The 27,343-nt window shown below is 34.4% G+C and overlaps 2 protein-coding genes across 3 annotated transcripts; one reads left to right on the forward strand and one right to left on the reverse strand.

Annotated features, from left to right (window-relative positions):
- Positions 1-200: 200 nt before the first annotated feature.
- Positions 201-5,066, reverse strand: LOC106169779 (dynein axonemal assembly factor 10). 2 transcript variants are annotated; one of them, XM_087003725.1, is made up of 8 exons: positions 4,806-5,066; positions 3,780-3,880; positions 3,218-3,348; positions 2,670-2,771; positions 1,854-1,969; positions 1,512-1,646; positions 1,237-1,334; positions 201-881 (listed from the first exon to the last, which is right to left on the reverse strand). In XM_087003725.1, the coding sequence occupies exons 1-8, from the start codon at positions 4,977-4,979 to the stop codon at positions 671-673; spliced, it is 1,068 nt and encodes a 355-aa protein (XP_086859851.1). In that variant the 5' UTR covers positions 4,980-5,066; the 3' UTR covers positions 201-670. The 2 variants fall into 2 exon arrangements, with proteins under 2 accessions (XP_086859851.1, XP_086859852.1); XM_087003726.1 differs by lacking the exon at positions 201-881 and having other exon boundaries at positions 1,236-1,334; positions 4,806-5,024.
- Positions 5,067-5,219: 153 nt separating this feature from the next.
- LOC106173947 (nuclear RNA export factor 1) lies at positions 5,220-27,104 on the forward strand. The gene is made up of 24 exons (XM_087003723.1): positions 5,220-5,379; positions 6,041-6,169; positions 6,417-6,504; positions 6,893-6,975; positions 7,424-7,542; positions 9,657-9,740; positions 10,245-10,352; positions 10,624-10,695; positions 10,961-11,030; positions 11,291-11,379; positions 11,753-11,860; positions 12,142-12,251; positions 16,471-16,507; positions 16,769-16,893; positions 17,221-17,281; positions 18,008-18,054; positions 18,901-18,962; positions 19,289-19,404; positions 19,634-19,676; positions 20,084-20,156; positions 20,971-21,028; positions 21,386-21,537; positions 24,337-24,397; positions 24,941-27,104. The coding sequence occupies exons 1-24, from the start codon at positions 5,313-5,315 to the stop codon at positions 24,983-24,985; spliced, it is 2,007 nt and encodes a 668-aa protein (XP_086859849.1). The 5' UTR covers positions 5,220-5,312; the 3' UTR covers positions 24,986-27,104.
- The last annotated feature ends 239 nt before the right edge of the window (positions 27,105-27,343 follow it).

Consider the following 27,343-nt stretch of genomic DNA (forward strand, 5'->3'; position numbering starts at 1 on the left):
GGTATGATAAACAAGTAGCAATGCATTATTAGGAAACCATGCTTGCTTTATATGTAATTTCAATCAATTAATTTTAAAGGCTACACTTTGCTTTCTGTGAGAATAATATTGGTTCTTTAAAAGGCAGAAAATGTTTTGAATAAAACTCTTCAAATTTGACATCACTGTTCTTCATATTTGATATTGATATATGATAAGTATATATTCAGAACCGACTTTATTTTAAACTACATCTGGTACAGGATATAAACTTGAGATCATCCAACACTAGCAGACTAAAGACATAAAGAAGGGATTGGGAGTGGGATAAATTTGTTACCACCCCTTGATCACCAATTGGGCATTTTAATTCTCCTGCAATTCTCAGTTCACCTCTTCTCCCAGGCAGACTTTTTAACAAGCTGTTTACTAAGATAAGATCACTGCAGGACACATTAAGAGCGTCTTCTATGTCTAAGCCTTCTGCTCTTATACTGGATTTTCCTGAAGTTATCACAGTAACTGATAATTCTGAGTTAGAGAACTGGTCAACAACAGTGTGTGTGTGTGTGTGTGTGTGTTTACAGATCCACTGGTTGAAAAGGTCAACTCAACAAAAAGATTCTTTCCACAATTCCCATCATCTGATAGCTGAGAGTATATCAAATCAACAGCACATATAGGATTGTCATCAGAGATGCCTGTTCAGTTTTGTTACTATGACAACCCGAAGGACTTGATCAAAGGCTGTACAGACACAGAGTCCCTGTTTGTCTGGGCTCCAATCCAGTGATGCTATAGGTTGTGTGGACATAGTCACATTTTGTAAGAGGGATACTGTCCCTGCCACTCCCATGTCCACTTTGTCCGAGTCCTGGGTCACTCTTTTGTCTGGGTAGTTACTGGAAAATTTTGAGAAAATACAGATTTTATTTTAAAAAAAACCAAAACAAACGTTTAATAAATAAGCCTGTTATATTGTTAAAATCACTTTTGAAGTGCAATACAATGCAGAATGATCAGGGCAGTTTAATGCATACATTTCCATAGGTGCACTTGCAGATGTTACAATTTTTTCAAATTAAAGTGTTCATTAAAACTTAATTAAGGTAACAGACAGGGTTTATGATCATCAAAATAACAAAAATGAGTTCTCTTGTGGATCTTATTATTTTATAATGCATCTACCATTTTGCAGATTAAACAAGTCTATATCCCAGATAAACATTGATACTATTCACTTGGACTGTGACTTACTATTTCCATAAGCAAAGTGTTCCAGTTCCACCAGTGGTCATGAAGATATCTCGGTTCTGAGGGAGATGCCTCACATTCCACACAGTGGATTTGTGTGCCTGGACAAGCAAAGAGACAGAAAAAAATACATGAAAACGATACTGCTCATCTTAAAAAATACATCCTTGGCTTGAGAGTTTATTTTTACCTTTTATAGAATATTTGAAGGCTTAAATATTCTTTAAAATTCTAGTCATCTAAGGTATGATATTTCCCTGAATGTCTCAGATACACACCTTTTCTGTGAGAGATGCAAACCCTTTTGTTGGATGTTGAGTCCTCATATCAAATACATGGAACTTGGACTCCAGAGTGGTGGCAACTAACTTGTTCATACTAATGTCCTTTCTATCAAACTCAACACAGCACACCTAAAAAAATCAATGCATGAAATTCATTGGAAAAGAAGTTACTATATGCCTGTAACACAAAACAAAAAAGTTCAAAACATACTACTACTGCCACTACTTCTCCAGTAACTACATGTACTATTACCACTGGCTACTACTTCAACTACTGCTACTACTACTACTACTACTACTACTGACATTCAGATTGAAAAACAAAATGAAGCATACCCCATTTTTTATATTTGTTTCCCATCGCAGTGACATATTTCTCAGATCAAAGAGTTTGATGTCACCATTGTCATAGCCTGCACAGACACAACGGTCATGTTGGTTGTAAGCATGACCTATAAAGGAGAGAAAAGAAAAAAATATAGATGGCTCTTGTTATGAAGATAGTCTTTCACAGGTGCACACACTGTTTTAAATTTGCCCTAAAAACACAGCTTATGATTATACAACCCATGTAAACTAAACACTGTGCATTCAGGTTTGTTTATTCATAATGCCCAGCAGCTAATGGTCCTATTTGAACACATAGAAGGTGGGGAAATTCACAAAACCGTCTGTGCAATACACTTTATTCTGTACCTTTGCAAAATATACCAAATGAAACTTATAACAAAATAATATATATTTCAACTATACCCTTGTTTGTATTGTTTGTTTTGTGTGTGCATATGTGCATGTTTGTGACAGTCATTTTAATCAGTATCCTTTTTTGCATCCCTGTTATATACACATATTTTAAAAATCACACAGGTATATATTTGTTAAAGACATTCCGATAAATTAATTTTCAACCAAATAAATGATATATTAGTAAAATATGAAGTACTGGCAATTTTGATGTGGTTCTCAGGGGCGGATTTAGGCCGTCTTCTGGGTCTTCCGGAAGACGGTCAGATTTTCAAGTTTACATTGTCGGGTATCTAATTTTTTTTTCTGTTGGAAGACGGTCAAAATTGAAGGATGAATCAACAAAGATAATTTGGAAGACTGTCAGTAGATACCTCTGAATCCGCCCCTGGTTCTGGTTCAACTTACCAAAAGCCACTGTCCAGCAGTCTCTCTTATCTTCACCTTCTCCAGGTTCCATTGCTGCCACAGGATCATTCTTCTGCCTGGGGTCCCACACTTTCACGCTTCCTGGAACATAATGCAGACATAGACTGCGTTATATGATCCACATGTAGATATCTGATCTGAGTGGTTTTACACTGAAAAATCATGGTAGTTGCAGATCTTTCTTCTGCTCAGAGTCCCACACTTTCATCACCACAATATGGAACATAATAAACACCGACTGAGAGAAGGTGTTATTAGCCTCTTTCAGTGTGTGCTTTAGCAGCAATATGAATACAAATTGTACTACATTATATAGATTTATAAACAAGAGAATAATTAGGTAAGGTTCCCCAGGGAACTGTCCAGTCATTATCTGGATGACCAATTTCTTCAGCAAATGGCCAATACTTTGTTAGTTACAGTGACCTCTTGGTGGTTTACTAAATCTTGGGGCTATGATTCACTCAAATAAGTTTGAAGAAAATAAGTTTGAGGAAAATAAAAACAGATTAAAACAATGAACTCACCATCTCTACTTCCAGTGACTATTTCAGGAGCACCCTCCCCTATGCCTAAACCTCCAACACCATCTATATCATTTATGATCTCTTTATGGCCTTTCACAGAATATATTGGAATCTGCATTGACTCCAAATCCCTTGAAAAATAATAACTAAATAATATATACAGTCCTAATGCCTTTCATTCTGAGTTATAAAATAATGTTAATTTTCAGTTGGTTGTGAAATACCTTATTCTTAAACATTAAACAAAAATGTGGACTAAAAGTACTTATACATGCCAAGTAAACAGTTTTTATCAGCTTGTGTAGATAGTTCTGTTGATAAAATGTAAACTTTTTTCTCATTCATTTGAAAAATACATTTCTGTCCCTAAGTTATCAAAAGGTGCTGATGCAATTCAATACTGGTAGCTCAAAAGAGGACAAAATATTTTCAATTTTTGTATGAAAATGATAATCTGCAAACAAATAAACAAAAAGACATATATATTTATATATATATATTTATATATATATATATATATATATATATATATATATATATAAGCTGGTAGGCAAATATTTACCATATTTGTAACTTGCCATCAAATGCACCTGTGGCAAAATTCCTTTTCTGCAAACTCGAGGCTCCAAATGTCCCACATTTAAATGAACTTGATTTCTCTGACTGAAAAGAAAAGTAAATAAAAAAGTGGTATCATTGAAGGGTTCATGTACTGTCAGTAATGTTAGGCTTTGGATAGAAGCTGCAATGTGTCTGTTCTCAAGTGGGTCCTATATTGCATGCGGTAGGGATTTTAAACATTTTGTGACTTTTCAGTTGATGGTTATGATTAACAGTGGGACTGTCCTAGAGCAATTGACTGTAAAGTAATTCTTGAATCACCCCAGCAAATAAATGTACTCTTGAGTAGTGATTGACCAGTCTAAACTGGAAAATTAACTTAAACTGGCTGATGGAGGCCGGCTCACAGCAGTATGTCTCCCATGAATAGCTGAGTGATACATACACAACTCATCCAAATTTTCTTTTGTTGGTAATAGTTTACACCCTGGTTTTCTGTGCATAGTTCTGCAGAATAACACTTTACAGATCACATCTTGGTGGCTGTGTTTCCCCTGGTTCGAAGACTATCCAGTTTCTTAAGGTTTTGCATCTCTCTTTTACTTAAGGGCCTTATATATAACAGTACTGGTATACCATACAATTACATGTTATTCTTGGTCACCTGTGCCTCCAGCAAGTAATCAAGATATACTTGGTATGAAAAAACAAATAAACATGCATACTCTCTCATTTTCTCTCATCCTCTTTAATTCCCCCTTCCACCTAGCAAAAAATCCATGGGTTAGCCTGTTTATACATTTGAACTCCCCTTCCCCACATCTCTCTCTCTCTCTCTCTCTCTGTGTGTGTGTGTGTGTGTGTGTGTGGGGGGGGGGGGGGGGCGTGTGATTAGCTGTACCGTTTTGAGTGGCTTACTAAATTTTTTGGTGATTTAAAAGCTTCATACATGTACACACACTAACATTCACACACTTATACACGCACACACACACACTCGACGACTCAACATCCGTAATAGCTTTACCTCGTGAAGCAGCTTCACATCCCCATGTGATACCTCATACACTTGCAAGGCCCCCGTCCCTCGAGGGTGATTTCCTAGAACCACGAACTTTGCCGAACACGGAATCCACTTAGTATCAAAGAGCGTAAAATTCAATGACTTTTGAACATGTGCAATAATCTGTGGCTTCTCCATTACTGTTAAAATTATGAAATTTCCATCGGTTACTAGCCACGCTTTCTAGACCTTCCAATTTGTTATGCGTACTACGTCATCGGTTTAAGCTAGAAATACAAGCTGGGGTCAAGATGTGTGGTTATTTAATTCAATTATTTTTAAGTATTAGTCTACGCATATGATATGAAATAATTGTTGAGAGTGCCCTGTATTTAAGAATTTTCTTCGTTGCTTAAAGCAATCAATAAAAAGCCCACTTTATTTGTTACCCAAAAACTGGTGACGTAGTCGTCATACGTACGACCATACATTTGCTTCTCGGACAACACACTTTTTGCATTTACTTTTAAAATGTTTCAAGGAAGAGGAAGAGGTTTTAGCGTTACCACCTCCAGAGACGGACAAAGATATATTGGAGGTAAAACATTTTGATGTTCGAAATACAACGTACTTCGAGTACATTTTTTATTTCTCAGACTCGATCCACGTGATATGCCTTTCCAAATGCAAAAGTTCCAACTTGCATTATCTAAATTTATTAGAGCACTTGGTTTTATGTGATTATTTATAAATTTCTCCGATTAACACTTAGGCACTTTCTTTTTTGAGTGCTTTGGTTAGACGTGAAGTCCTGTTTCACCTGTGTGCACAGTTTACTTTGATGTCTTCCGTGTGGGACATATAATTATTACACAGAATGGATAATGTATAAACTGAAGCCACTCCAAGTATAGATAAGAGCCAAAATAGAGTGAGTAAGGACAACTAAAATTCAATGTGCCAAGTAACCCTTGTAATATTTACCAGACCTCACTGGACCATATATGGCCAGTGGAGAAAAAACAGAAAAAAGTTAAACCCTGACTCCGTTTGCAATACTGGATGCCCATTGAAATTGTTCCACCTCTTGTGATGGTTTTTACCTAATAAGATGCTGAGTGACTGACTGGCCACATTGACTTATACATAATTTCTGTAATATGGTTATAAAGCTGCTGCTGCTGATTATGATGATAATTGTGCTGTGAGTACAATTCCAAGTTCATATTTTATATTTTCCTATTTTATCATATTTGTAGATCATAACAACAGAGGCTATCAAGGGGGTGGTGGAGGCTACCAGGGGCCTCAGAGGAGGGGAGGCGCCTCACACAGGCGGGGTGGCAGAGGCTGGAGGGGAGGAAGAGGTAGAGGGCGCGGAGGTGGTGGTAAGTTGGTGTTATGATTGGGGGGGTGGAGCAGAATGCAAATAGAAAGGCAATTTGAGGGGATAGGGAAATTCAGTGAAAGTAAGGTTTTAAAAAGAATGTTCATTTTCTTCATCTAGCAAATTTGTCTGTCTTCCCTAGTGCTGTGACAGTGAGTGAAAAGATGGAACTTATTTGGTACTAATAAGGGTAAACATTTTTTTTTTTTAAATTTTGTTCATATTTATAAGATAGACTATATTTTAAGGTCCCAACCCTCTGTCTCGGCTGGAGGATGAAGAAGGGGATGTTGACATGGGCAGTGGGGGAGGCTCCTCTATGACCCAGAACAGATAGTGAGTATGCTGTTAATATATATATAAATTTTGTGTTTAAAGTATGGCAGGTATGCATTGTGACCACGTGAAGGGGCATCAATGACAGGTTGATTAGGCTCCCCACATTCCCGCTTGAGAACATCCTCAATATCAATTCTAGAACTTGCCATTGGCAAGTAATTTACATTTACTGCAGGTATGTTATTTTTACAATTTGCTTGTGATCTGTGTTTAAATAAGTACTAAAAAAATCTTGCTTTACTATTGAAATGAAGGGGCGTGTTCTTGCAGCTTATATCTCTAGTGCGATAAATCTGAGCCAAGTACTAAACCTATTTTAATTCACATGACCACACTAACACACTTGCATACACTGTATAATCTCTGAACTTTTGATCTGTTCCAGCAACCCGTATGGTGCCCGGCCTCAGTCCAGGAGAGGATTCAGACAAGGAGACAGCCGGGCCGCTATGGACAAGGAGGGGCAAAGTATGGGTCGAACTCACAGGAACACCAGTATTGATTTAAAAATCTGAATAAATTTGTACCTGTCACTACTACTGAATGTCAAAAGAAGATGTAGAATTATTGATATATTTTCGCCAATTATACTTAACTTTGTGAAGGACTCACAGTAGTATGGAACACTTGTCATTGAGTATTTAATGCACAAATGGAGATTTAAAACCTTAGATAAATTGGTTTGAAAGACCTTAGATATAGTCAATTTTTTTCAGGAAGCATTTATCTAGGACAACCTTTCTATATCCAATGTTATGTTATGCAAATAAATGTACAAACTTGAAGGGTTTAAGACCTGTTTAGATGTTATATGCATATTTATATTTTTTAAAATAAGTCTGGGCTTACAATGTCTGGACACTCATTTCATGCTCAGTAACAGATTTTGAAAAAAAAAAAGGATCTTTAAATTCAGATACAGGGGCTCTGCAGAGACTTGGTCTTCCAGTGAGGAATAGGGGAGATGGTGGACATCAGGGAGGATACAGAGGAGGAGGAGGGGCCACAAGTGACTCAGGCTGGTTTAAAGTACAGGTAAATTAATATTATGATATACAGATACAGTGTTTCCCCTGGCTTTCAAGCTCTGCGAGGTGGTAGGCAATCCGCGATCCCAGCAATACTAGGGGGGTCCGGGGGCATGCCCCCCCGGAAAATTTTTTTAATCGAGATGCAATTTGGTGCATTTTAGGGTATTTAGAACTGATTTTTTTTACATTTTATGTGGCACTGAATTGTCTTGTTTTAGATGTTTTGAGGAGTAAATTCAGTAATGACATAACAAAGGTTTGGACAAAATTTATTTTCCAGTATGCATTCACTCAGTTTAGTTCTTTTCAGTTTATAGAACATACTCTTTCAAGAAAAAAAAGTTAGTACTTTCAAAAAAAAAGTTAATACTTACAAGAAAAAGGGCTTACTACATTGAATTATTTTCAAATTGACCAAAAAGTTGATAAAATATGTTGTTCTTACCGTTTTCACATTTCTGAAAGTAACTGGTCAATTGACTTTGCGTGTGGGAGCGCTTCATCCTAATATAAACTGCTTCAAAAAGTTCTCTCCCTTAATTGTCGTTCAGCGCAAAGCGACTCCCGCTACTAGTTATAGGCCTACGTAGTTTGAGATGTAATTTATAATCAACAACTTCAAACACCGTTAAATGAATTCTTCGGAATTAAAGAGATGAAAATCACACTTATCATCAATTTTAGTTCTTCGTTTATTCATTTATATGGTTCTATTCGGTCATGGGAATTCATATTCAATGCATAGGTTTCCACGCGAAATACTGACGTGACCCAGTTTTACAACGCTACTGCTTTCACAAAAGTTACCCGTAAATCAATAGAAAATCTTCTCCAAGTTTATAAAAACAACGAAGGCCACTTTATTTGCTCCTTTTTTATCAGTGAATATTCGTAAACTATAAAAACAAACAACAGGCAGTCTGAATTTCGGAACATGAAGTGACAGAGAAAGTGTATTCTTGACACGTGATTAAATGGTGTCAAGAACAGTTGCCTCGTTTCGCTGCGTCTCTCATACTTCACAGAACTGCGAAAACGAGGCACTTACAGGGAGATCGTAACTGCTTGTTATTTTTAGGCATACGCGCATGCGTATTTCCGTTACTGCTAAATCAAGTGCTCAGAAGCATGGGATTACGTATGTAAACAGAAAATGCCATATTTGCTTAGAAATAAATATAATTTGCAGTTAGCATGAGTGAAAATATACTTTGTCGTTCCATTCAGCCCAACGAGGCGGTGCTTTTGACAAATTTCAGCGAGGCGCTTGCAAATTTCAGCGAGGCGGGCGCCTCGCTCATTTAAGTGCAGGGGAAACACTGCAGATATACTGCCACACAGGTAAGAAAATTAAGATCAGTTAAAGCAGGTCTTACCTGGTAAGATTGCTATATTGCACTAAAAAAATTCCGTGAAACCTCTTCTGTTTTTTTATGAATACCAAAGGCTACCAGTCAGTTGAGAAAATTTATAAATATGAAATGATAGATTTCTGAGATCAACATTGGAAAAAAGGGCAACTTTTGGTCACAATTTCTTGCCATTTTTGTACTACAAGTGGTATCCATCCCTTGAACTCTAATTGGTTAAAATTGTGGTAACAGCTGCTTGGGTTTTTTGTTTAATGCTGGTAGGAAAGGTTTGTAACTAAGACTTTTTTGTAGTATATTTTTTCTTTATTTACTGTTCTCCCCATAAGCCAATTTTGCTTTAGATCATGTCCTCCATACACAGAAACATGTTTTTGAAATATTTTTGGCACATTTTTTAAAGACCTACTCTAAATGTAGAATTCCCAATTTTGTAGGAAAGGTGAAATAGATTTAACTTTACATTTTACGCATATAAGGTTATCAGATTAATGTTTATTCATTTAAGTATAATTATGAATGAGAGAGTTAACTCTGGAGACAATATTAACAGTGTTAATACACACACACAAGGTTATTAGATTAAAGCAAATTCTTCTATGTATAATTATGAATGAGAGAGTTAACTCTGGAAGAAATTAGTGTTGATAAGACTGCAATTGTAGTAAAAAGGTAACAGATCATTTGTTACTTTTATCCAGCTCTGAAAGCCATAAACATTGTGTATAATATGTCCTCATATTTCCAGATTCCTCATGGGAAGAAGTATGGGAAGGACGCAGTTCTGAAGGCCATAAACTCCATGTGTGATGTGCCTTTTATGCCTTATCATGTAAGCCACCAAGTAATAAAATATATTAATACCACTTTGATTAAGATGCCATTGCTCTGTTATAAACAATTATTATACATTGCATATTTAAAAGATCATTGATAAAGTAAAGGAACATGGTATTTTGGATTTTCATACTTAGATGGCCTTTTAGTGAATTAAATTTTTTGTGTGTTAATTTAAGTGCAAATGTGCACTTGACTTCTTGTAAGCTAACAACTCAGATACTTAAATGTTTTACAGTGACAGTTTAAAGTTTTGAATATCTTGACTCTCCTAAAAACTGTTTATGATCATGAAATTGCACTTCTGTGAAATAACCCAAGGCACAGCTATGCTAATGTCAGCCACGCTAAGTTCTTGTACCAAGTAAACATGCAATTGCCAAACAAATAATAATTAAGGTCTTACTGTTCTCTAATCAAAGTAGTTACTTTTTAATGACTTAAAGAAGAAACAATATTTTCTTAATAGATTCAGAATAAGATTTCAATTGTTTTCCAGTATCACCATAAGGGTGGTAATATGGCAGAGTTCTTTGTCCAAGACAACAAGGCTGCAGATGCAATAAGGAGGGCATCAAGACGGTACACATTTCCTAATGGTTTTAAAGTAAGTCAGCTTTGACTGTTGACCTTTCTGGATTACTTTTGAGAGGTAATGGGGGTTCATGGTAATTTGTGGAAATTTTGTGCTGCTTTTTTCAAACAGTGGGAATTGTGTTTGTATGGTTTGTTATTAGTTCACAGCACTTTTGATGGGCATTTTATGTTTTGAAGAATGTTTTTTATGTTGTGTGTTATTTAAAATAAGTATTCTTTTATATCTCTGTTGCTCTCTTGTGGACTTATATTTCATTAATCTTGGTTTTTGTAATGTCCAGATGGTCATTCTTGTGCGGCCTTGTGGTGCGCCCAGCCTTCCAATGGATGATAATACAATTGAGAAGTTGAAGGTAAACTAAGAGCAAAAAAGAATGAAACAACACAAAAAAATGATTGAAATATAAGGTGTATAGAAGCTGTAGAGATAATAACCTTTGTTAATGAATTAATGTATATTTTGAAGCAAATGATTGTTAATTATGCAACAAAATACCTTCATTGCCATGCTAACTTTTAACAGAGCTGAAAATAATGTTAAGGTTCAGGTATATTGTATAAAGTATGTCTGGTAGAATTTCTTTGTTAGTTATGCACTTCTGTTATTTTGTTCAATAGATAAGTATGAGTAATCACTATGATCCAGCTACCAGGTCTTTGGACCTCAGCAACTTCTATGCTGATGAAGGTAATGGCTCAATTCAGACTCATTTCCACTTCTGACATTTTTGTCAGTGCCTTTGATATTTTCATTTGCAATTCTCTGTGTTTGTAACTGGATTTTTAATGCAAGTAAAATATTTTTTAAGGATAACCTCTTTCAAAAGTTATTGATTAAGACTTGTTTGTTTAAAGGTATTGTCTACTTATACAGTGGCTTTTAAGAAATTCAAGGATATTATTTATTGAAAATTTATTTATAGACTTTCTATTTTTATCTTCTATAAGCATTGAATAAAGAAGGCATCCACCTGGCTTTAAACAAAGTCAATGTAATGGTCAATGTATTAAAGATCATTGGTGAAAATATTCCTGAGGTAAGTAAGGGCATCTAGTGCATATAAATGTGAAGCTGTAGTCTGAATTGAAGTAAAATTTTTTAAAGAATTCAAATATATAATATTCTTGTATTTGGACACTCAGCATAGACATACCTGTTTTTTTTCTAGCTTAACTGGTCATGTATAGAGTTGCAAAAAGAATGAATGTAAGCATGTGCTATGCATTTGTACATACACATATGTGCCCCCATATACAGGTATAGGAAGTACTTCTATTAATGGCAATCTGTTTTGCTGCTCAGATTTAAGATTGGTTGAAATGCAAACAATTTACAGTGGTACATGTAAACATCAGACTTAGCCATTTAAATCTTACCAGCAACAATGACTGTATTAATGTATTTTTCAGGTTGTTTCAGTCAGTTTCTCCAACAACAGACTGTACACTTGTGATAATTTAGTGGAACTGTCAGAAAAAGGACCCAACATAAAGAAACTAGATCTTAGTCATAATCAGGTTTGAACTTTTAAAAGAATAGTTAAAATTTTATTTTGAAGAATAACTGATGTGAGAGATTACAAATATGATGTGAACTCAAATTAATAAATTTAAAATTAGTTTGTATTATTATGATAAGTATGGTCTAGCTTTAAATTGCTCTCCCAACTGGACTTCTTTGATTCAGTCTGTATTATTTTCATTGGATTTTTTTGTCAAATAAATGCAAAATAAATCTTTCATTGATTTTATATACAAGTTTCTAATTTTGAATAATTTAATTTTCCTCTGTTAAACAGTTGAAAGGAGAACAAGAGCTGGACAAAATCAAGAAATTGAAGTTGGAAGAGCTGGTTTTGGAAGGCAATCCTTTTGTTATGCATCAGAAAGACCAATCTGCTTATGTCAGGTAATGTTTGGTTGGGGCAGTGCCCCACTGGGCTGAGTTGGTACATGGCCTTAACTGGACTTTGGTCAAGTTGGTCATGGTAGATTTAAAACAGTGAGGCTGATGAGGCTTAAAATTCAATATTTCTGCTGGTCAAGAACTTGGGAAGTGGTAAAAATGAAAGGGGTTGAAACACTGCCAAAGCTGTCCTAAAAATATGGCTTTTAATGTCATCTCCTTTTTAGGAAATTTCGATAGGCTGCTTATGCTTCATAAAATGAAATAAACTGAAGTTTGAAAGTTGCAAGCAAAATTGTGATGTGCCTCAAAATTGTACTCAAATAAGTCGTGGTAAAAATGATTGAGCCTTGGTTGGTGAAAGTGGCTGCTTGAATGGCAATAAAGTATGGGAGCTTGTGTTTTTTAGGGTGTAATACACCCCTACATCAAGTGGAATATTTACCACTGTGAACTTCAACCTCTCTCTCTCTCACACGCCCGCGCACACACATGAGAAGATAACACATACCTCTTGTTGTTTTTAATTCAGCTACATGCCGTCATTTAAATCTTCTGTAAGTTGTGAATGTTTCATAATATATTGTGACAGATGACCTATCAGTTGTATGATCTTATGGTCTTAAATATATATTTTGTGGTTTAAGTACTTACCTCTTCCAGATTGTCTGAATAAGGTTTTGAACAAATACTGTTGGCAACTGAAAACATTTAAAGAAATATTTGATCCCCCATCCTTTCACCAAAGGCAATTATTTGCCATTTTCTCAGACATATTCTTGTATGTCTTTCATTATCTTATTTTTCATGCCTTTACCAGATGTTTTTTCCAGATAGGATTTTTCCCATCTATATTTCATCATTCTTAACACATTTCATAAACCTTTTCTTTAAAATAAAATTCATCATTTACCTTTAATCCTTTTTGCTGAAGAGAAGAAATTTCCACAAAAATACCCAACCCAAGCTGTTGGAATGTGAATTATAATGTTTACAAACAAATAACTTATATTTTATGGTAAATTACAATTAGACAATTTTTTTTCACCTGTACAAACTCTCGCGTCATCAGCACTGCATTTTTAGATGGGAATTCTGTATGCTGCTGGTCTTCCATTTGCATCCTCTTATTCCATTTCTGCCTTTGGAATATCAGGTGCCTGTTCTGGAAGATCTAGAACAGCTACTGTCCTTGAACACAATAACTTTTTGTGCCTGTGTAGTATATGACTATTTTGTCAAGGAGTCAGCCATGTTCCAAATGTATTGAAAAAAATCAATGATCTTTTTTCCCCCGAAGGATGTACATGACATAAATACTGTTACAGTGTTTGAAGTATTTTGGTGCACTCCTAATGTAATTCCTGATAATCTGATATCATTAAAATGACACCCCCATCAACAGAAGATGTGCCCAAATGGGAGACATGCTGCCACCTAGTGGGGGTTAGTGTTACTAACATTCTAAGAGATGTATCACCTGAGGTGAACTGCAGGTTTCTGCAGATTGAACATGTGCCTTTGAACTATGTCTGTCATTATGTGTTATGTTTTGATAGTTATGGTTGCCCTTTTATTTAGGTCATTTGGAGTTGCTTTTCTGCAGTTGTTTAATAACTGATATTTGTTTTTTATCCACTTCTTATTTCAAAGTAATGCTGTTGTTTCAAAGTTTTGTTTTTTAGTCATCACAAATTTTGTGAAATGTTATTTGACTTTTTTGTTTTGTTTTAGCTGAATTTCAACTCAATAACTTTTTGAAATAGTGTGCAGGGTTTTTGATATTGTAAGATGTTTATTTCTGTTGTTTGAAATATAACTTAGTAATGTAGTGAATTCATCCTACATTTGTTTCTGTTAAATATTTATACTGTTGCAGTATTTTTTTGATGTGAAATATTTTTCAGTCATAACTTTCAGTTGCTGTCTTACAGTACTTGATACAAAGTTAGGACTGACAAATGTGGTTAAAGAAGGTAAGATCTCTCTCAGAGAGGCGACCTAAGACAAAACTAACCATCACACTGAAACAATATGGCAACCAGATGACAGTGAAAGAGCACTTGTGGTTTGGAAACAAGACTCGTTTTTCTGTTAGCTCTTGAAAATCTAACAAGAGAGTTGGCTGTTTTTTATGCTGTCCCCATGATGATATGGGGTTTAGAAGTCAGGGATGAGATTGATTCTTTATTCCCAGTTTATAGTTGACTTCATAATGGGAAGTAAAATTGGGAATGTTCCTTGTTGTTAATACATATATTGTGTCTCTGACCTTAATGTTATTGATTGTAATTTTTTTTTGCTGATGGGCATTGTTATCCCTTGAACTGTACTCTATTTTTGAATACAAAATGAATTGAGTTTTGAGAATTTTTAAAATGTTTTTCACTAATAATAACTTGGGCTTTTTGGAATTGGCTGATTGCTTTTCAAAATATTGTTATTTAAAGGCCAGGGGCTCTTTGTTTTACCATGAAAATGATATGATATTTATATATCACAGATTGTTTATGGACAATATAGAATTCCTGAATGTTGTTAAAGATGACTTGTACAATGAACACTTTCCTGGTTGCGTTAAACTTCTGTCAGCTCCACTTGCTTCTTACTTCCTAAATGAAACATGTTCCATCATATATGTACGCAGCAGAACTGTGTGGCTTTCTGTACTCTGCAATATTATTTACAATCACCATGTATTATCGCCATAATAATCATTCCTCCTTTCGTGGTTGCTTCATTTGTTCTGCTTAGGACATCTTAATCCTCGTGATTACCATTTCTACATTGTTGTTTACCTTGTCTTCAAAAATGGCTTTTGCCAAAAGAATTTGTGAGGTTTACAAACTGCCTGAAGTCTATGTGATCAGAATAAAGTGATCTTCATATAGTGAAGGCAGAAGTATTCCTAATTCATTCTCATTGTCTCATAAAGTTTGAAGTCTCTGTGATAGAGCAAAATAAGAATGAATCTTCACATAGTATGCTCAGATCTCATTTGTCATATAGTATTAATTCATTTTCTATCCATATCCAAACATTGCAGCAAAACTTTTCACTCTTTGATTTGATATCTAAAGCACCTCTTTTGTGTTTTTAAGTGACTTGACTGCCTGTCCTTTATTTCTTCTTTACATATGTGGCAGTTAGGTTTATTTCTAGTCTTGTTCCTCAAAAGTTGGTAGCAGGGACCTTTTTGTTGCATTGACTGAAGGAGGGGAATATAATTATAGAAAAATCCATTGTAGATATGCTTAATGAATGTGACTTGGTATCATTTTTAATAAAAAGAATTATTCACAACAAAAGGTATGTGTTTTCTTCTAATTCTTCCTTATCTTGGTAAGCTTCTTTGGTTTTGAACCTTTTTCCTAATTGTATTGGATCAGGTTTTAAAGGAGTTTGGTTGGAAATGTGAAGGAGTGTGTATGTGTACAGGTTGTAAGTGTTTTCTGGTGTATCACTTTAACTTACTTCATACAGGTTATGGCAAAGTGAGGAAAACTCCCTTACTGTTTCCAATTTATTGAAAAAATACTCAAAATCAATCTTGATTAACACCATGCCTTTCTGAAGTAGACTATGTAGTACACAATAATTATTTATATTTAGCATGGTGCATAATTTGAAGAAACAAAATTGGAATAATTGATAGTTCATTAGTTTTATAAGGAGTTGTGTGGAGAGATTTAGTTTGGCAGTACTTGGAAGCAGATGGTGAGATTTGAAGTCCATGCACTTGAGGAGAGCAGTGGTACTGTATTTTCACCCTGTTAAATGTCATGAAGATTTCACTTGAGAAAATATATTAGGGTGTATATGGATAAAGTATCCATTTTGTGATAAATGAAAGAGTTGCAGTTTACTGCTTCATGAAATATTGGCAGAATACCAACTCTACTTTGACTCAGGTTGCATGTTTTTTCTCGACACCTATGCTCTGTGTTAGCCAGTCAGATGGAGTAACTGCTTCTGATATCATGTGCTATCCACTTAAATTCTGTCTATAGCATGACTTAATGGGTGAACATGACAGGATGCTATATGATTATCAACCTCTACCAAGTTGGTGTTCAGAAAAAAAAGTTTTTTTAGCACTGTCCATTTTTTCAAGCTTTGAGTATAAGTATGTCTTGCATATCCTCATATTGCCTGAGAGTTATTTCAGGGCCACAGACTCTTTAAGTAATTGTGACATTACTTGTTCACCATGGTGTTTCAGCGCTGTTCGTAAGAGGTTCCCTAAGGTGTTAAAGTTGGTAAGTAGACAGAGTTTGAGACTTTAAATTTGTCACAATGAGTGAATTGCTCACCTTCCAAATGAAAGATTTTTTGACAGCATCAAACATCATTTTGAATTTAGTTGTTTTAAAGGAAGGAAGGAAAAAAGTATATCATTTAAAAATTAACAGATTCTTTTGATTTTATATTTAAGGAACAAATTAAGTTTTAATTTTCATAATTTTAATATATTGTATTTAGATAAATAAGTGACATACAGTAAGTTTGGTATTCTCCAGGACGGCAAAGACTTACCACCTCCCATAGGTTTTGACCTGGAATCCCCTACTGACCTACCCACCAAGCAAGGCAGTTATTTCATGAATGAGGAAGTGAAAAATTTGGTCGTGAGGTTCTTAGAACAGTAAGTGGCTGTGATTTTGGACATTATAACCTTGAATTCTGTGTTAGGACCTTTTAGACAAAGAAGTATCCTTTTTGATGAGGTCTTTGTGTCTCATGTTCCAGCTTGCATGGTCTCAGTTTGAAGTGGTCAGCAGGTCTCTCTTTGAGTCTGCATCTTGTCTCACTATTTCCAAAACCATAACAACAGTTGATGTATTTGGCAGATTTAACTTTTCAGCAGATGCTATTTGTAGCTTTAGAGATAAGAGTATATGTATTATATTTATTTTAAACATTTTGGTGATTTTCTGAAGGAAGCAACTGAGTTGTCTGTATTTTATTCCAGATATTTTAGCATTTATGACAGTGATGACAGACAAGGACTGCTGGAGGCATACCACAATGAAGTAAGTTGTCCTTGTTTACCCTGAGTCTTTCTGTTGTGAAGTCATGAGATGTTGTAAATGTAACATTATGATGTTCAAAGTAGTATAAAGGAAAATTTTGTGCCAAAACCAATTTCCTTGGGAAAAAAATAATTTTCTCTTAATTTCAAATCTTTGCTAGACCTTTCCCTGCACTTAGATCTGATTTATTGTTCCAATTTTACATAAATGATTGAATTTTTAATCAATCATGATTTATTCAAGCTGACATCCTTCTTCCTGGCATTTCATGATTTGCCCAGAAACACCATGACCTTGTTTTCATTTTACAGTATGAAAATTAACGCTGAGTTCTGTTTCTTGTATATAATATTATATCGACAGAATTCATTTATGACATGAAATCAATGCCAGGCTTAGCCTTGCAAAAATCTGAAAGTTGGTTTGGCCCCTGGCTATTTAAGTATTGCATTTTCAACCACTTTATTAAACTGACTAGTGGAAAGTTCTTTATTGTTTTAGATTAATTTTTCTTTGTCTGAAGATTTCATCCTCATACTAGTAAAAATAGTAGTTTGAAAAGGCTAAAAGGTTAACAATGCATGCTGCATTATTGTTATTTAAAGACAAGTTGGTTTCTCTGTGACTTAACTAATAGGATTATAAAGGAAAATTTATAATAGAAGGTATATTTTCATAGTTCATGAAATTGTTTGTAGATGTTTTTATTTAATTTTTTTTATTCAGGCAACCTTTTCAGTGAATATTGCACAAAACTTGACACTGGTAACAAAGTAAGTACATATGAGCATAGGAAGTGACCTAGTAAACAAATGAAAATAATTTATTTGGCTAATACATACCTAAAATATTGGTTTCACCAGACATTGTTTTCTGTCTGATCTCTAAAAAATGAAATCTAAAAACATCAAAGTTAGAGATGTGAAAATTCAATGATAAATTAACGAATGTGTTAAAAGGGCAATTGAATTAAAAATTAGAGATAAAATGAGCAACAGCTGAAGGATAAAAGCTTTTACTGCCTTTGAAATGTTGCTCATGTTGCTAGGTAAAAATTTAAACAGTAAACGCAGGGTGATATAAGTCACTCATTGTGTTGTCTTATCTCTTCTCCACTCTCTCCACATAAATGCTCTTGATGGTAAAGCATGACCAATCATCTTACACTTAAGTATTGATGATGTTGTTCATTTTCCTTTTATCTTCCCCCAGTTGCACAACCAAACCATGTAATTATTGCAAATTTTAAATGCTCTTCACTGTAGATCTGTAAAAGTTTAAAGTTTAGTAAATTACTTGGTGCTATAGCTTTCTTAGGAAATAAATTTTCTGTGGTTAAAATTTCAAGATAAGAGCAGAATCAGTGTATATTTGTCTTTGTAATTTAGGTATTCCGTTGTTTATCTGTAAAGTCTGTTGATTGGTAGAAAATATCCTGGAAATATGTACGTACATGTATGAATTAAGACATGAAATGATTGCTGTTATTTTCCTTTGAAAAAAAAAACTGTGTAATTGTCCTTTTGATTCATTCAGTTGTATAGTTGATACATACAGTTGATATATACAGTTGTATAGTTGATAAGGTGGTTGAATTGTGGATAAAATTTATGTTTTAGTTATCCAAAATACCACGACTACCTCTCAGAGAGCAGAAATCTTGTGAAGGTCAAAGATCCAGGTGAGTTTTAGCATTAGCATTGATGAGCTGATGTGCCCACTTTTTCATATTACCAGAAGATAAGTATTGGGAGGTATTTACATGTTTCAGAACTGATTTATTTTCCACCTTTGTCCAATAGGTACTGAGAAAAACAGTCATCATCTAAATTGAACAATTTTATTTTTGTCAAGGGAATTAGGTTTTTAGAGATTATGCAGCTAGTATTACTTTCTGTGAAAGTGTGCAAATTTCATAGGGTTTAAGGTACAGTTAGATGATGAACTTTTTTGTAAAGTAAAGATTGAAAGCACTTGAATGTATCGTCTTCATTGTCTGTTTGATAGTCAAAAGAAACAAGTGCCTGAAACAAGGAAAACTGAATGTGGTGGCAGCACTGTGCAACCTCCCCAAGACATCCCATGATGCAAACTCTTTTGTTCTAGATGTTACAAATGCTACGGTAAGCAGTTCAAGTGATACGATTGCCATTTTTCTACTTTCCTAGGCTTTTAGGTTTACAAATCCTTTATTGATTAAAAAAGCTACTTTTTTGTAATCAGTAATTCTGTTTTTCTGTAACACAGATTAAACCTAATAGAATAGTAAATTATTGAGCAAAATAAACATTTTTATTGTGGCCAGAACAAAATGTTCCCCATATGTTTATGATATATTCTCTTACATTGTAGCAACATCTTTTGAGCTTCATTGTCTCTGGGATATTCAAAGAGAGTGAGTATGAACAAAAAAATAATAACATGCACTTTTAAATATATACATGCATCATGGAGTACAGGAACAAAACATCTAGCATGTCATGAGAATTATCTTTAGTGTGCACTTGGCTTTATTATCCCTAAGCTGCTCAAGGAAGCATGTCAGACAATTTAGTTGATTACAGTGATTGCACTTTAGTGAGAATCCCTTCAGAGTTGGATCCAACCAGCTGGTATGATGTCTAAAGCTGAATGGGTCCTAAATTTGCCCTCGATTTCCAACCCAAAATATTGATGAGTAATTATCAGTAAGAACATTATTCAGACTTGAAGTAAGAGACAGACGATGTCTAAGTCTGCCCCAGATTTCCCCTATGTATTTCTCAGATAATTATCAATTATAACAAACTGCATTTCTTCCAGGTGACACCAAGTCAGACAAGCCTCCTGTCAGATACTTTTCCAGACATTTTGTTACTGTTCCACAAGGCTCTGGGTAAGTAGGTGCATGAAGAGGACTGGCTCATTGAACAGTATCTTTGTATATATGTGGAATTGTCTGCCTGTATATGGCTTAATGGAATAGGCCATTAAAAAGGTAAAGCAGTTCTTCAACATCTAAAAAGCATGATGTGTGTGTTTGTGTGCACGTCTATGTTCATATTTGACATTATGAGGTTGGCCTCTCTTAGGGGTATAGTGATTCTGTATAAAAATCTACAAATAAGGTATGATAATATGTGATGGTTTGTAAATTGATATGGTATATGTGTGTGTTTTGTGCTTTTGTTTGATTGTCCTTGGATGTGTTTGTGTGCTCATGTATTTGTATTTGTGTGTTGTGTGGTTTTGTGCTAGTGTAATTTGTATTTGAGTGTGCTGTGTGTCCATGTTTATGTTTATATAAGTATGGTATGTGGTCTCTTGTTTATATGTTGTATGGCCTTGTATGTGTTTGTATCTGTGCTTTTATAGTGGAACTGTTATGAGCTTGAATGTTCATGCATCTGCATGTGTGTTGTTTGTGGAATATTGAGGGGAAGTATTGCTCTGTTTGGTTTTAACATGGTTAATAGCTTGCAATGTTGTAGCACCTTTACTAGCATCATTTTAATTGTACCACCTGTTTATTTTAAATTTTTTATTTTTCTAAAGACGAGAAATAAACACTGCTGATTTCAGACACCTACGTGTACTCCTCCAGCTGCCAGGGTATCACATCAATCTTATACACAGGCAGTACAAAGTTATGAAACGTGATTTGCAGTCAGGCCACAAATCTTATACCAGTACTTTTTGTTATATTTCAGCATTGTGATCATCAATGAGATGTTGACAGTTACAAATGCAACCCCAAAACAAGTGCAGGTGAGCATTTCATCAGAAATACTATCAGTTATTTTTACCTCACCAAGACAAAGTCGAGGGAGCTATTGTTTATTGCATGTAATTTGGCAATGATCCATAAGTGCCAAACTATTATTTTGTTTAAGCTTAAGTTTACCTGGTGACTAAATATGGTGAAAATTCGGGTTGAATTCACAAATCGGCATAATTCATTTTCACAAAAGTTATGGTGCACTTTTTATTCTCAACCGGGTTAAACCCTCAAATAAAATAGTGTGATTTAACATAATTATTTTACCCAGTAAAATTATTGTAATCTCTTTGTATGTGTTTTTTAAACTAAGTTATAAGTCAGTATGGTATTTTGTACTTTTTCAGTCTTCATTCAAGCAAGTGACCCCTACCCCCAGTCCTAGTCCAGTCCCAGGGAGCTCACCAGTGGTCAACAGTCCACTGGCCCCTGATGTCCAGAGGGCAATGGTCAAATCTTTCTCCCAGCAGTCTGGAATGAATGAGGAGTGGTCACAGAAGTAAGTACATAGATGGTGGACTCTGACAAGTGTGTGACAGCAGTGGATGTGGTAGATGTGATAGATGGGACAGTTACGCAGGTTGTGCAATTGTGGTAATGATGACTTTTTGACGGTTGTGCCACTGTACTAGATGTAGCTTTGTGCTGATTTTGTGATTGTTGTAGATTTTCTTTCTGGTTGTGCCACTGTGCTGCATGTGACTGTGATGGCTGTTGTACAATACTGGATGAAATATGTTGTCCATTTGATAGTGATAGTGGTTATTTGTGTTATTTGTCTTGAAAAATCGGTCAGTAAACACGATGAGTATGTGCCACTGGGTCTTTGATGGTAAATAGTCTTTTGGTGAGCTATTGATTACATTTTGGGATGTTTATAACTTGTATGGTTTCACACTGCAGCTGTTATTTGGATACCCTTTCTTTGTGTTAAGTGATGATAAATATTATAAATATTAGATATGTTTTTGATATAAGATGAGGACAAGTAGTTTGATACCAAGGTCTGAACCAAGTGGAGTTCCCTTATTCATTTGTGATATAAAACATTAAGTAAGAATCAAGAGATAGCATATCATATCATATCCATCGGCAGATATTTGTATATATTTTTCTTACTAACTCATTGGTTTGAGCTGTCAGTGAGTTGTCAACTGCCTGCCATCCTCATGTCACTGAGTTGTCATCAGATGTCATTGTACTTGCCACACACCTGCCAAGCTGATGGCAGGTTCTTTTGACAGTTGTCATTGTGTGAAGGGTGCCTGTCACTGCTGCCAGTCTGTGTAACTGTATTATATACCCTCTCAATAATAGGCTCCATCGCTGACTTCTCCCCCCCCTTTTTTATCACAGTTCGTGTTATTGAGTAATTTAGCTAAAACATTGGTTTGGATTTAATTAAAAAGACAATGCATGACTACCCTGTAGGTGAATTTATTGGCATTTATCCTAGTCAAAAATAACGTAATCAGAGTTTGAGTTCAGTAAATTACTCAGTGCCAGTATACAGTTCCACTATATAGATACCAGTTATTCTGTACAGGCTGGATAATAAGGTGTATAATATGCTGCATGCCAAACTGCCACTGCTGTCATTTCCAGGCCAGCATATTGATAATTAATGAACAGTTGTGAGATACTGGTACATTATGTATGAAGGAAGATGAGAATAGCATATTATTTATCTCTTTTTAGGTAGGTGATGGTGGGGGGGGGGGGGGGGGGGTTGGTTAAAGAAACTGAGTTTATGTAGAAATATTTTATTGATACATGCTCTCTTTTATGTCTGTGGATAATAGCAATTAATTTTGGCTACAGGTTGTCAGTCTGAACTTAAAAAAATATTTTCAATGTGAAGTTTGTTTACATAAAAAGGTAATTATGTTGTCATTGACTGCCTCGTCGGGTCAAGTTTACAAATTACAGAAATTTGGAGAAGGTGGTTTAACCCCCTTATTTTCAGTTGGTGGAATAATAATTTTTTTTTTCATGAGGATTTGAGTTGTGTAAGAAACTGGTTGCATTATGATGAGAAAGCTCCTCAAGGTGCATCCCCCCTTTGTGTATACTTGCCTTCATTAGTGATGTGTTTGACAGCTATTGGTTCAGACTGGTGAAAGGAAATAATGAAAATAGGGCCTTGTGTATGTGTTAATATATCGCCTGACTGGCTGGGTCTATAATTAAATGCATGCTATTATTAATGAAAAATAACACATCATTCATGCCTGAAAAATGTTTTTATCAGTATGCAGACTAGTAATTGAAAGAGTGCTTATAGCCAGTTAATGTTGTGTTTTTATGTTAGTTTCATTCATTTATCAATTTTGAACAAGGGTGGGTAGGGTGTGTGCAAAATGCAGACTTGTTGCTGACTATTGGCGTCTGATAAGCAAATTTACTAATTCATTTTTGAAATCTGACAGAGACGATTACTGTGGTTGTAATCAAGCTGCTATACAAGAAGCAAATTTTGAAATATTATAGCAAAAAGCAATGGGGGTACTCGGTAAAACCCAAAATAGGAAAGGGATGTCAGGTAGACTTGCCATTTGTTTGAAACTAATAATTACACAAGGTATGAGCAGTTAAGTAAGAAATTGTGGATGTTCATTCTCCCACTATTGTTATTAAAGTCACTGATCAAGTTATCCTTTGTTTAATGGAATAAAAGGAGCTCATAACTCCTTAACTAAAAAAAATAAACCAAACCTTGCTACCAGATTATAGTTCTCACTCTAGTCATCAACCATTGACAGTTCTCATGATTTATTTTTAAGTAAAATTGCCAAGTCAGAAAATGTTCACTATTTCAATTAACAAATCTGTGAAAATGACAATTTATGCTTGACCACTCTTATATGCACAAACAAGCAGGGTGGTGCATAAAGCAACAAAAAGGAGACTGTGCTCTAAAAGTGTTTAATTTTATTGTAATAATATAAAGATAAGTAATTCACATAAAAGAAGAAGGCAAAAAAGCTATTTTGACAAATTCAGGCCTTCAATATATGTCCACACCCCTTAAGGAACAGCAATAATTGGACCCTGGGCTGTTCCTGGGGTGGGATGATTCTTCTCTATTTTTCCAAATGCATTATTATTTCTGTAAAAAGGAGATAAATACAGATGTATTATCTTGTTGTCTATGTTTATTAGACCCAAGCAGTGGCATAGATATCCATAAGGCTGGTTTCCCTTGGGACAATCAACACTTGATAATGTGGTTAAATGTGGGGATATGCGATGGCTACCCATAAATAACAATTATATAATATATTTTGTTACTTTCCAGGTGCCTTGATCAGAATGACTGGGATTTTCAGAAGTCTGCCAAGGTTTTCACAGAGTTACAGGTAAGCAGAATCATTGTAAGACCAGACAAAGTTGATAAGTCCGATAAGTAGGTTAAAGAGCAGTGACTCTATAAACAGGTCTTTAGAATAAATTCATTGTTTTTATTAATAATAATAATTATTATTATTATATTTCATATTTTATTTAAGTTAGGTGGAAATGCTAAAATCTCAGCTTCATATAATGTAGAGCATATAAACGACATTTAAGTCATTCCTATGTCAGTTATGAGTTTGTCCCAATTACCAATTGAAACCAGTACCTAATGCTTTTTTTTCCATCTGAAAAAATAAGAGAAGCTTATTTCCTCAAAATTAGGGCTGGACAAGTCGCATGCTGGTTAACCAACTTCAGTTATTCATTTAGTGTAGCCTAATGTAGAGAACTTCAAGTTAAAGTAATGAAAAGAGTCTAAAATCCTTAAAAAATATGTTCTGCAATTAAATACAAAGTTAAAAGGATAATCTTAAAGTATGATTTTTCAGATATGTAGCAAAATTAAAAATATTTATTTAAAAAATGTTTTCATTTGAAAATTTCAGCAAAAAGGAGCCATCCCTGCAGAGGCATACGTAAAACCACAGTGACAACATTTTTAGGCCTTTCAACAAGGAGTATTTTAACCTAGTACCTACACTTTTGCTGGTTCTACCTTGTAATGAAGCTAGGTGAAGTAGCTGATTGGTTATGTTATATGTGGGGCGTCTGCTTAGGTGACTCTATTGAGAAATACCAGTACTGTACAGCTGTATCATAAAAGGCTAGATTACAAAAGTTCTGTACTGTTTTAATGGGTACAGACTGGATTGTTCAGCATCAGTGAGAACTAAAGGGCACAAGACATATTCATTAGACTTGGTTTTTATTAATGTCTTCTGCAATAAGGATATTTTCTTATCTTTTCTCTTTCCTTTTTATGTACAGACACAATGTGTGTGGTCATAAAGCCATCAGCTGTATCTGTCGTGACCATCATTGTTGCTGAAAGTGTTGCCATGAATTTTTTGGTTGTGAATACAATAAAGGGAAAACTATTACTTGTTATTCTTAGAATTTCAGGAAAGATGAATGGGACTAAAATTCATCTTGAGTTTGAAAACTGGCCTGAACACTACATTTAAAGTTTATAATTTTTTTTTTCTTTCTATGGGTCTGCAGCCTTGTGCTAGTTATATTTTTTAACATCCACAAAAACAAAAGCACACGATTCAAAATTGGTGATGATTATGCTGCTTGACATAAATAACATTGCATCAGAATTTACAAAAAAATATATCTTGTGCATTGTCTTCTTAAATACGAAGGGAAGACTTGCATGAATGAATCATAGGACTTAAGTGCAGATCAAGTTTGAAAACAGCTAGATTAGTTTTTTTTTTGGTCACTTTTCCATATTTACAGTGTTAAACAATGTCTGTCAGTATGTTAGCTTAAGTTGATTTGTTTTTAACTTTCATGTAGAATGGTAGATTTTTTGGGGACAGTAAAATGTCCTTTTTTTTTTTAAAGAAGTTTGCAACAATTAAAATGCAATGTGGAACATATTTTAATGCAAAGTATTTTGTTTTTAAGTAGAAAAAAATGTCATAATCCTTAATCTTGTTGTTAAAAATTGATTTCAAATTATAAACAGTAGAGAAAAACCTCCTGTGTATATAGTTTTGCACAAAATCTATTTATGTGAATACAGTGTGGCACTGTGTAGCACTAACAAACTAGAACACATTTTCAATAGTCAAACAGTTTTGATAAAGTATCAGATAGAACTTTTTTATAAAGCAAAAAATATATATATACACAGATTTGTATTGAGTATTTTATGGTTTATGTTCACTGCTTCATTTATGGTTGCCCTAATGAAATTTATTAAAGATTCTTTTTTTTTTCTTTTTGTACAGAAAATAATTATGTTTGTAATTCATTCATATGTTGTATATTTTATGGGAGGTTTTGTTGTACATAATTCATTGTTACAAATGTGTTTGGTGGTACTAGTTCCTGGATTCATTAATTCTGTTAAAAAAAAGTGCCAATGTAAACATATTTATTAATAAACAAAAATGGATCCGATGTACATTTTTCTTGATACTCTGTTGGCAAATGTTATTGAACCATTTACAAAGAAAGGAGTAAAATAGTATATTAGAAGCATGCATGAAATTTACCAGTAGTATTTTGAAGCTCTTTATGAAAGATGGAAATTAGCCTCTAGCTTTATTCACCCTTGGACATAAAAATGTCCAAGATTCACCCTAAGATTCAGTAGCTTCATTGTTCATCAGTCCCCAAGTTCTGTTAAGGCCTCATTTTAAGAATGTCACAAAATTCTAAATTCTCCTACTTATTTGATGGCCTTGTCGAAACTTCATACTGATGATTGGAGAAAAAGACATTCAGTGAACCTCCATGTAATATTAATGATGAACTAAAGAACTTCTTGATCAGCATTTTGACATTTGAAACTTCTCAAGACTGAGATGATGAACCTAAGCTAAGTAACTTCTGTTCACTAGGTCAACATTGTTTTATTTAGTATTTTTCAGTACAGATTTAGTGATGTTTAACTAATTATGGTTAAAAAGGAAATTAAAAATTAAAATTCCCGATTTTTGTAAATTTTGAATTTTCAGTTTTTTCAAGGTTAAGAGAAAAAATGTTATTGAAACCTCAACAAGAAAACTAATAAAAATTTTGTTAATATGCATACTTATATTGTCCTTTTCTGTGTTTGAGTTTTGTTTTAAGATACTTGCCGAGAAGCTGGGCTATTTTTCATCAAGATACAAAGCTTCTCTTGGTGTAAAAACAAACAAAAAAATCTGTAAGGATGAAAATTGTTTTAACAAATCAGGGCCCAGTTTCATCAAGGCTGGATGGGCTATCCTGTGGATAACACTATCCATGGTGTTAATCTCTTCTCCATAGGATATAGCGCTATCCATCCT

Source organism: Lingula anatina, chromosome 2 (assembly GCF_051362555.1).
Source record: "Lingula anatina isolate TDL-2025a chromosome 2, LinAna3.0, whole genome shotgun sequence".
NCBI lineage: Eukaryota > Metazoa > Brachiopoda > Lingulata > Lingulida > Lingulidae > Lingula > Lingula anatina.

What these genes read in the sequence shown, in the direction of transcription:
- LOC106169779 (XM_087003725.1), bottom strand. Translation starts at nt 4,979, where the DNA reads ATGGAGAAGCCACAGATTATTGCACATGTTCAAAAGTCATTGAATTTT. An exon ending in AGTCACTGGAAGTAGAGATG is followed by an intron (nt 2,772 to 3,217) that starts GTGAGTTCATTG and finishes ATTATGTTCCAG; the next exon opens with GAAGCGTGAAAGTGTGGGAC. An exon ending in TTGCATCTCTCACAGAAAAG is followed by an intron (nt 1,335 to 1,511) that starts GTGTGTATCTGA and finishes TTGCTTGTCCAG; the next exon opens with GCACACAAATCCACTGTGTG.
- LOC106173947 (XM_087003723.1), top strand. Translation starts at nt 5,313, where the DNA reads ATGTTTCAAGGAAGAGGAAGAGGTTTTAGCGTTACCACCTCCAGAGAC. An exon ending in TAGAGGGCGCGGAGGTGGTG is followed by an intron (nt 6,170 to 6,416) that starts GTAAGTTGGTGT and finishes CTATATTTTAAG; the next exon opens with GTCCCAACCCTCTGTCTCGG. An exon ending in TCCCTAAGGTGTTAAAGTTG is followed by an intron (nt 16,508 to 16,768) that starts GTAAGTAGACAG and finishes GGTATTCTCCAG; the next exon opens with GACGGCAAAGACTTACCACC.